At 27.5% G+C, this 11,728-nt stretch overlaps 1 protein-coding gene across 1 annotated transcript; it reads right to left on the bottom strand.

Annotated features, from left to right (window-relative positions):
• Positions 1-600: 600 nt before the first annotated feature.
• On the bottom strand, positions 601-3,658 carry LOC124931775 (heptahelical transmembrane protein ADIPOR3-like). The gene is made up of 3 exons (XM_047472328.1): positions 3,455-3,658; positions 3,002-3,284; positions 601-1,500 (listed from the first exon to the last, which is right to left on the bottom strand). Exons 1-3 carry the CDS (start codon positions 3,637-3,639, stop codon positions 850-852), a joined length of 1,119 nt encoding a protein of 372 aa, XP_047328284.1. The 5' UTR covers positions 3,640-3,658; the 3' UTR covers positions 601-849.
• Between the last annotated feature and the right edge of the window lie 8,070 nt (positions 3,659-11,728).

The following is an 11,728-nucleotide window of genomic DNA, read 5'->3' as shown; positions in this document are numbered from 1 at the left end:
TTAGTAATATTTTATTCACTTAATTAAATATTATTTAAATAAACTAAAATTAAAAATATATGATAATATTATTAGTTATTGAATAATAAATTTAGAAAAAATATAATAAAAGGATTTAACTATAAAAAACAAATTTATTTTAATTATATTTTTTCATTTTTAAGTAATGAATATAACTCATTATCATTATGAATAATTAAGTGACAATAAGTTTGTAGGGAATTTGTTATATTAAGAAATAGTATGTGCAAATGATTTATATCATAGCTCATCTAAAAACAATTATGTTTATTCGTTTTATTCATATAATTCTTTTTATTTCTTAATCTCACCTTAAATATTTTTTAATTATGACAAATATTTGTGATGTGATTTAAAGAAATTGTAATATACGACAAAATTTTAAAAAGTTAAACATGTGATTTCGAATCTCATAGGATATAATTTAAAGTTTGAGTTTTTTGACTTAGATTGAACTTCAAATGGTATTAATTTTATCTTTTCATATATATAATCGGATATAAAATATTGATGTAACATAAACTAATATATTATGTCGTGTTAGATATTTAAGTAAAGAAGTAAATCGCCAATCACCAATCACCCATAAATCTTAATCAACGTAACCAAAGTACAAGCTAGTTTGATTCTGACTTATTTGAATTTATTAGGTCTAACTTAAAATTGTTGTTTGATTTGTAACATTTGACTATAATATTTCGACTTCTTTAAGCTAGTCGATAATGCAATGGCTCAAGCAATCCAACTAGCCTAAATAGCAACTAGTTAAGAATGAATGAATTTATCCCTTTTGGAAAATGCATAAATAATAATTAAAAACACGAACAATTAGCATCTTTCGTAATCACGCCATTCAACATAAATAAGGCCAGCTCGATAGTGTGTGTAAGCGCCCGCAATCACCAACATATGAAACAACTGGTGGCTACTTCCGACGAGATCAAACTTTCCTGGCCACCACCTTTCCGGTATTCTAGTTGCGTAAACAATTGCCCCAAGACCATAAAATATCCCCATCATCACCTCATTCTTTGTAGTCTCAATAATCACCGGTTGGTTTCCATGGACCCATACCTTATGGACTATAGGTGCTACACCTGTTACGGCCATGGCGATGAATAACGTTGTTCGAAAGGGCCGAAAACTTGGTTTTTGAAACGAGGGGAGAAGAGATAAAAGGATGGTTATGATGCCAAAGGAGGTTATGGTAGAAAGGTAGAGGTAAAGTGGGAGAGGATGGCACATGAAGGAATAATAGACCGTAGGGTAGAATGAAGTAGAGATTAGGACGGCGATTCCAGCATAGTCGAGGCGGAGGACAACATAACGAAGGCGCTCCGAGTGACAACCGAGGAGGTGACAAAAAGTGCTATTAAGTAAGCAAAACATGGCGCCTCCTAAGAAGGCAAAAAATGGCCACCTTGTGATTGGTTGTATCATTGCAACATTACTTCCAATGCCACTTTGATGGTTAATAACCTACAAGAGAATGAAAACAAAACTAAGATTTATAGTTTGTTTTATAACTTAATTTATTGAAAATTTTATTTGTTTGATAAAAATGTTGATTTTTTGTGACTATTTGAGATAAATCACTAAAATTTTATTTATATTTAATTATTTAAAATATCATAAAAAATTTGATATTTTGATTATTAATTTGAATAATAATACTAAAGATCCTTTTTAGCTGTAAAAGTTTAATTGTGTCATTTTTCAATTTTCTGATAAATATTCTACTCTATTTTATTATGGACTAATTTTTGGAGTAGTCATAATCACAGGATTTTTTATTTGAATTTTTGTAGTATTTAATATCTCATTTGTTCATTTCATGTTAAGAAATTTTGGTATATATAGAGTTGTCTTGTTTGTTATGAACTATTTGAGATTTAGTTTTAAATAACTCATTATCCAATTAATCTACCCATTAATATTTCATTCAACTAGTTAATTAATTAAAATATTCTTAATATTTAAATATTAAAATATTTTTCAATAGTATTTACACTCCTAATATCTTTATCTAATTAACCATATAAGAAATTCAATATTCAATCATTTATTTCAAAAATATCACTTAATTATTTAAATAATTATGTATATTTTTTAATTTAAAAATATATTACAACTCTAGAGTAGAGACAAATATAAGTTGGATTGTACAAGTTTCAAGTCGAACAATACAAATACAAACATTTTTTACCTAGCAAACTTTTATATTCAATATTTTAAAAATAATAATAAATGTGTGTTAGTTGTTTAAGTGATTTTTAATATAAACTACCATGGCTCAATTCTACTAAGAGTGATTTAAAAAATATAAAATTACATTAGTTTTAACTTTTAAGCAATCCTAACTCTAAATTTTACATTAAATTTAAGTTCCTGCCTATAATTTCTAGTTTGTTATTGTTCACACTCATAATCATTGTTTTAACTTTTAAATGTTTTAAGTGAAAATCGAATACGTGACTTGACATTTGATCAATTAACACTTGTATCACTTGAACTATCTTAATAAGTTTAAACCATTAAAGATGGTTTGATATGTAAAGGAAAATTTCACCAAAATTTCATATATGTTCCTTCATATTTTTTTAAAACCATCAAATCACTCAATTAATCAACTAAAATACTAAAATATCATTATTTTAATTTTATAAATTTTAATTTCAAATAAAAAGCCATTCTAATAATTTAACCACTTAAAAACACAAATAACCTACTTTTTCAACAAATAACAAACTTTTTTTCAAAAACTAAAAAAAAAAAACCACATTCAAGACATTCTTCTATTAAATAATTCATCACTCTTTATCACTTAATTAATCAATTTATCTACCGAACTATTAAATTAATATCTTTTATTTACTTTTCTAAAGAAACATTTTTCATTAAATATTGATACCAAACCAGATTATATGAATAACCGAAATCAGAAAAAGTTCAAAACAAGCCGTTAGGAAAAGAAAAATACCGAAATAGAGCCATCCGATGTTGTTGCATTAAAATTGTTGGTACTCGATAAATGATGGGGCAAACACTTGGTGATAACTTGTGTAATATGCCAAGTAGAAAGTGAGGAAAGTGCATCCTTTAATCGAGAAAGATCGGCCATTGTTGGCAATGAAATAAGGCAATTTACAACCTCTTCACATATTTTGCTAAAATCAACTCTTCTTAAATTGTCAATCGTGCTTGGAATCTTAGCCGCTGCGTGTATGGTGAGGAAAAGAAACAACAAGAATCCAATCAAATGCCTGTAAACATAGAAAAATACCAAATTATTTCACATGGTTAAATCAAAACATACATCGTAAAGTATAGTAATCAAATGTCACTCTTCCTAAAAGAACAAAGATTACGAGTTCGATTCTCAGTTAAAACGCCTTACAAAACAAATAAAACATGGTAAATTAGTAGAACTTACGTCCAAATGTTAATGGTTTCATTGTGGACATGGAAGATGCTTAGAATGAGCTGTTTCAATGGCCATTCAGATCGATAATAACCCAGAATGAATTCATTGTCTTTAAGATAAGCTGGTAATGAGTTATAATCAATAAGTTGATCGCATTTCATTCTTCTCCACAGTTTCTTTCCCTTCCCTTCCATTGAGAGAAAATAAATGCTAGCTAGAAAATGAATATGAGGAAATTAAAGATCTAGCTAGATGTGATTTGTAAATGGTGGTTAGATCTGGGTATTTATGACAAAGATATAAGAAGGTTCGTAATTGGTGGGTATCTTAGGAGATGTGGAAGAAAACAAATTAAATTATATATGAATTTATTTATATTTAAAAGAGAAAAACTAATGGCATGGCAACAAGAAACGAACCATCCTTGGCATGCTTATAGAAATAGAAAGTTGAGTTATATATTATAATATTATTTCTAACTAAGTCAGGTATGATTTGGATTGTCATTATTCTATTTTCTCACAAGCAAGACCAATAAAGTTTTGAAATTTCATAAAATTTTAAGATTTAAATAAGATGAATGAGACTAATTTATGCAGTTTTTAAACTAGTAAAACTTGTATGATTCAAATAGTTAGACTTTAAAAATTTATTAATAATTTTGATTTTACAATTTTATATGATTTATAAGAAAAAATTAATTTATATTTATAAAAAAATGTATTATTAATTTAAATAAATAAGTTAATGTAATTAATTTTGTAAATATAATTTGTTTATGGTGTGATATACTTATTATATTTTAAGAAAAAATTATCTGGACGATCTTCTAATTACTTCGATCGCTTACTTTTAGGCTTTAAATTAAATTTTAAAACAAATCGCTTGCTTTTCCGTCAACTTTTTAGTTAAACACAACGGTTTAAACTTAAAATATTATTATTTTTATATATTATTTTAATCATTATTTTTTATATTTATATATATAATTATTAAATCGTTTATATATATATAATATTATATATATTATTAATTTTTATATTTATATACTTATTAAATCTTATATATATATATATATATTATTTATTTTTATTTATACATATCTATATATATATATAAAGTTTAAAATAATTTATATAACATATATAATTTATATTTATTATCTTTAATCATTAATTTATATATAATATTTATATAATATATATTTTAAAAAATAATTTTAAAGGTTAAAAGTAATTGAGTAAGTCATCATTACTTTTAACTCTTAAATTATTTTTTAAAATATATATTATATATATAATATATATATATATATATATATAAATTAATGATTAAAAATAATATATATAAATTATTTTTAAACTTTGTTTTATAGATATAGAAATATATATATATATATATATATAAAAGAATTTTAATAATTATATAAATATAAAAATTAATGAATATATATAATATTATATATATAAGCGATTTAATAATTATATATAGATATATAAAAAATAAGATTAAAGATATTATATAAAAAATAATAATATTTTAAGTTTAAGCCGTTATATTTAACAAAAAAAAAAAAAAAAAAAAAAAGTTGACGGAATGGCGACGAGTGATGACATTTCTAAAAGTTGAAAGGGTAATTTGTTTCAAAAATTAGTTTGAGGGTTAAAAGTGAGCGATTGGAGTAGTTATGGAGCCACCCAAGTAATTTGCCATATTTTAAATTAATTTTATACCTAATTATATATATATTTTTAAAATGGCTAATTTATAAAATACTTAATTTTATATATAATAATCATAACCAATATTTTTTAGTTAAATTCTCTCCATTTCATATAAGATCTCGATTTTACTACGAATTTACTTGTAGCTAACCATTTTAAGTAGATTTTAATAAATTATAAGTAGTTTAATAGTAAAAGTATGATTCTACGTTGTTTGGATTGTTCGGCCTACATTAATTAATTTGTAATTTACTTTGTTATGAAATAAAAAAAAATGATAGAGATATATGGAACATAAAATATCTAAGCTAAAGTTAATTCGATCAACTGAACATGGATGTTAAGAAGTGCTTTAAGAAGAAATCAATAAAAGAAAGATGCCCAACTAAAGTTAATTCAATAAATGAACATGAATACTAACAAATGCTTTCAAAAGAAATAAATGAAAGAAATATGAGCAATTCAAATTCAAACTTCTATGTATGTGAGTTACAATAAATAGATATAGTGTCTTCTTGAAATTCAATTTGAAGAATGATTACTTTTTAAAAGTACTTTTTTTATAAGATTATGTCATGCTCTTTAAGACGTTGACATTTAACCGAAGCGTCTTGGACTCAGACCTAATGAGGGAGTCTTTTAGTATGAATTCAATTTTCGTGTAAGATATGTTTCTATATGAAAAGCTTTTTTAAAATAACATTTATCAAGTCAATTGATAAGCGTATTAGACCATTTATCGAGAAAGGAATCCGACGACTCGTTGATAGTCGATCAATTAATATTGAAAACTAATATGATGTTGCGCCTGAACACAATATAAGACTGCCCGTAGATAGGGATGATACATGGATTTGATTGTTTGGAATGTAAATAGATATGTGACATCATGATCTTCTTAGTCGGGCCAGTAATGATCTTGGGAGATTTATTGAACTTGACGAGTTAATTAGGACATGATAACGGTTGTGTTAGAATTAGGGTGCATTATTCTGATTCACATAGCGTTACCCGGAAATCTATTTGTGTTGATAACGATACACAAGTATATAAAAGTGATGGTGTGGCCTGAACGTCCTATTGTCGTGTCTCCTTCATCATGATTCTCTTCATCGACAAATCCGCATGTATTAGAGGTCTAGACTTCATTTAGGCTAACGAGAGATTAATAATAATCTCATTTTACGTTGATCAGATCTATATGTCTAGCCTTACAGATGTTGAAAGGCTAGTTATTGAGATGAAAACTTATGGGAGATTTGATATGGTCAAGAGGGAGGTTGAGCAGACTAAGGCTAGATTAAACGGGCCAGCAGATTCTCGTGAGGCTGAGATCGAGTATTCATCTTTACACTACTCGAGTTGTGATGCATCCCCAAATCTCGAGAAAAGGGAGAGTAGGAAGGTGGTGGTGTATCAAGAGCTGAGTTCATCAACTCCCCGTCCTTTTTTGGACTTGTTGTGCGAGAAAGAAACGATTGATGAGGTAGGAAATAAATTATGGTCACCTATAGAAGATATAATTCAAGTCAATCTTATTAGAACATTTTATCTTGAAATTAATGTTATTGAATTACCAATTTTTATTCATTATGTGTCTAATTAGGAATCGATGGTTTTTGAGCCAGATTATAATGTCAACGAGAATTTCTATGTATAATCTTCGACACATAATATGACAATGAATGAAAACAATTCTCCCATAAAGGAGGTCTTTGAATTAGAGACTGAAGTGTGACCCAATGTGCAAGAGATTTGACCACTTCTGTATACTTTTTACCTAAGCCCTTCTTCATTGTAAAACTACCAACATTGTCAGCTGAAAAAACTAAATGTTCTATCGCAAAGTTATATGCAAATAAGAAAGAGTGTCTTAAAACCGAGAAAGGGTTATTCAAACTAGAATTTTTTTATCAATGATTGGAAAGATTATTGCTTGAAACGTTTATGTGATAAATGATGGTGTGAAAAGATGTGTCATTAAGACACTAATAAGAACCCTTAGTTGTGACATATATTATTTTAGTGAGACTAAAATTCGGAAGATGAATTAGTGGATCAGTAGGGATATATAATTGTCGGTTGTGTGGTTAGGAGTAGGGATGACAACGGGTACCCTACATGCCGGATAGTGAAGTACTCATACACGTACCCGATTTTCATTATACTACCTGACCTCAAACCTAACGGGTATATCTATTTCTTCCCTCCCTATTTCGTCGGGTACTCGATCCTCGAAGGATACCACATTATCCGATTAAAAGGTAAATTTGTATAGTTTACTAGAATATATTTAAAAAAATATTGAATAATAACTAAACAATGAATAATTTTAAATTAGTAATATCGAAATTAAAAAAAAAGAACAGATGCATTATTTACCTATATTACTATATATGTATGTTAGAGATGTCGATAAACATAACATTTTTTTACTATAATTGAAGAAGAAAATAAAGAGAAAATATTAAGAGAGAAAGAAGTGATGAAAGAGAGAAATTTTTTAATAATTGAAGATGAAGAGATGAAGATAAATATTAATGAAAGAGAAATATATTTTTTTGGTAATAAAAAAAAGTGTGAGTAAGAGTACAATGTGAATAAGAGTAAAATAAATGATATAATTATTATGATGGTGATGTGAAATGTCACATTAATATTAATTTAGTTGGATATTGAGGTTTGGGTTTAGAATATTCTCCATTCCCAACCCTGAATCCGATTTAAATTACATAAACTTGATCATCGGGTACCCATGAGTATCGAGTATACGGGTATCCATTGTCATCCTTATTTAAGAGGCTCTTGATTCTATAGGGCGTCAAGTAGAATTCTTGTGGCATGAAATGAAGACATGTATGATAATAGATGTTAGTTTGGGTAGATACTCGGTTAACGTTCAATTATGAAATCAAGAGAATAATTTCAGATAGGTAAGTTTTTCTATCTATGGATAAGTTATTTAACAATATAAAATAGAGTTCTTTAATGCGATGAAGAACGTTGCTAGTCTCTAGGAATTACCAATTATTTTTGCATGCGATATTAACAAAGTTAGATCCTCGTCTAAAAGAAAAAGGGCCAATAGGCCTAGTATCCTAATGCGCAATTTCTTAAAGACAATTAAAGACCTTAAACTTATCGACTTACCTTTGAAAGATGATCAATTCACCTTTAGGAGAGGTAATGACAATGGGGTCACGTTCATTCCCGAAAATATTTAAATATCATTTTCTAACCTTTAGGGTATTATATAAAAATGGATTCGGATTCCAAAATTACAAAAATAATTTTGGATTTTGAAAAGTGGAACCAAAAAGGACTTAGGACCAAAGTCCTAGGGTATGGGTTCAATTTTAGTGATCTGGGCTCGGATGGGCTTGGTCTAGACCGGGGTGGTCTGGACTAGGGTAGGGAGCATGGGTCAAAGGGCCGGAAGGCTCGGTCCTGGGTTCGAGAGGCTCGGTCTCGAACTCGGACTGCTCGGTCGAGGGACCGAAGGGCTCGGTCCTAGGGTTCAAAAGGCTTGGTCCTGAACTCAGGCTACTCGGTCCTAGGCCTGGGAGGCTCGGTCCCAGGTTTAGTTTTATTGATCGTGGACCTAAGAGGCTCGGTCCCAAGTCTGATCTTTTGGTCCAAAGTTAGAAACCTCGGTTTGATTCCTTGGTCCTTACTCAAGAACACCGGTCATGAGTCTCGATCCTAACTCAAGAACACCGGTCCTCGGTTCTGTTTCTCAGTCCCAGTCCTATAGGACTTGGTCCTAGGACCGAGTGTTCTTCATTTGGTATAAAGATATTGCAGGTCTCATAACTTTTAATTCAGATCATGATCTGTAAGCTGCAGACGATTCATATGATTATGAAGAACAAAAGTCCAACCCTAATCACGGTCGTTCGATCTTTACAAAAATCAATTTCTAAAAACCATTTTAGGTCAAAATTTAGAATCTTTCAAATTAGGCAATTTTAAAGTTTGATTTTTGTTCCATTAGATTTGAAATGATGAATATAGTTTAACACAATCAAAACAACAACATCATAACATCACTGTAACAATTTTTGAAGATGAAATCAAAATCCATTTCTTTTAATAACACAATTGGATCAAACATGATCGGGATGATGTTACAGTCATTTGGAAATCATCCTAATATGTTTACAAACATGTTTAACATCTATTTGAATCAAAATATCAAGATTAAAACTCAATAACATGAATTTTCAAAAACCTAGATTTTCAATTCAAATTTTCATATTTTGAGTTTTAGTTTGATTTGATCGAATCTCTTTTAATAGAAAGTTCATACAACATCTAGGGATTAATTCTAAACAAAGAAATCATACAATTGAACCCTAGAATAGATCAAATTGATCAAACTTGAAAATTTTGAAAAAATTCAAATCTTCAATCACAAATCGAATTAAAAAGGTTCTGGATTAATATCAACGATTGGAGAACATTCTAAGGAGTTGTTGAAAGCTTTCCAGAAGTCTAGATCAAAGCTTTGATCGTCAGAGATGGTTTTCACAAAAACTTGTTTTTGGTAAAATCTGAATTCTTTGATTTGTGTAATATGGATTGATTGTTTGATGGATTGATAAAGAAACATCTAAGGAGTATTTATAGTAGGCTTAGGTCGATTGAAGATGACTAGTTCAACTCCAATTTGATGATCAAAGTTCTTATCCCTAAATCTTATCTCATTTGTGGTAGCCTAATTAGGGGAAGATAAGATAAATAGGCTTAGGACTATTATAGGCGAGGATAAGACGAACACGTAGGAAGAAAAACGAAGAAATAAGGTGGAGAAATGATAGAGATATCCCTTCTAGAAGAATCGTCGCCGATTAGTCGCGATTTCGGCGAGCATTCCGTTCCAGTGAAGAAGAAGACCCAAAACGACATTGTTTCGTGGTGACGTTTGGCGTTCCGTCCGCGTTTGGCGATCTCAACTAACAGGGTTTATCCATCCCGTTAGTTAATCCGATGGGGCAGGCACGTGCTGACTTCGTTACATTCGGTTGTGTGGCGCGTTCTTGGGCGCTGGATGTAAATTCAGCGTTGATCTGATTGCTGAGAATTCTGTTATAAACTATTAAACATAATTTTAGCTACACCAGATTATGAGTTTAATTTTTAATAAAAAAATTATTTGAAATCGAATTTTAACCCTTTCTTACATTTTTCTTCACCAAAAATTTCACAAAACATATTTTTGGAAAAATAATAAAAATTATGTCCATTATTTTTATTTTTGAGTATTTTTAGGTTTTTATTTAATTGTTTTAAACTATAAATTATACTTAATTTAGGTTTAAAATCATAATTAAATAATTTCAAAACTTCTTGAATTTAATTTGGGTAAAATAAATACAATCTTTTAAATTCAAATTAATTTTGAATTTTTATTTAATTTTATTAATTAAAATTTAATTAAAAATAATTATCTCTAATTTAATATTTAATATGTTTTTGGATTATTTTGAATTTAAAAATTCAAAATATTAATTTAATATTATTAAGACTAATAATATTATTTATAAAAGAAGGGTCAAATTTTTATTCTTACGATGATGGTAGATATAGTACATAAATATAGTAATAAATAATAAATAATCAAATCAAATCTTTTTTAATTATATACATTAATATTATATTATAAGATTTTATTTCCATAATATATTTTAATAGTAGATATATCATACAACACCGTATATTTATTAAACCAATTACCCAACAATTATTGTTTTCATGTCTTTATTATAGAATAAAAATAATACAAGGAAAACAAATTGGTGTTTTGTATACTTATCAATTACCTTTTTAATTGGAATAAATGTCAAATTTAACATTCTCCAGTTTTTTTTTTCAAACTTAACACTCTTAAAATTATTTTATATTTAGAATTCTCCTCCGAAAACATTAAAATATGTATTATTTTTGACGAAATTTATTAATGTCCATAACTTTTTACTATTTCTTTATATATATTTATATATATATTTTTTTATTTTAGTTTTTCTTTATATGAAATTTTCAAAATTATCTTAGGGTTATTAAAATATGAGTTATTATATTTGATTAAACTTATTCAAATAATAAAATAATTTAAGAAAATATATTTTTTAAATTAAAAATTTAAATAATATGAATTGATACAAGATAATGAATTATTAAATCATCTAATCAAACAAGGACTTAGATGTGTTGACACCTAATTTCAAAGATATAATTCATTATAATACGAATAATAAATGACAAAATCTGTAAATTATTATTTCCATTTTCACTGCAATTAAATACTTTACATAAAATGATTTATGGGTATTAATTCTTAGACTAAAATATATAAATAGTTGTGATAATTAGGAATAAATCTGATTATTTTTAATGACCAAGTTGTCACATCTAACATAAAATCTAACACATTAATACATATTAGCTAGTTTAGGAAACTTATTCCCCAACCAATGAATGTCAATGGTTGAAAAAATATTTATATTACCTTTTATAAAATTAAGGACTTTTCAAAATTACAAAATTAAATTTGTCAATC

Source organism: Impatiens glandulifera, chromosome 3 (assembly GCF_907164915.1).
Source record: "Impatiens glandulifera chromosome 3, dImpGla2.1, whole genome shotgun sequence".
NCBI classification, from domain to species: Eukaryota; Viridiplantae; Streptophyta; class Magnoliopsida; order Ericales; family Balsaminaceae; genus Impatiens; species Impatiens glandulifera.
This window is presented reverse-complemented; position numbering and strand designations above follow the sequence as displayed.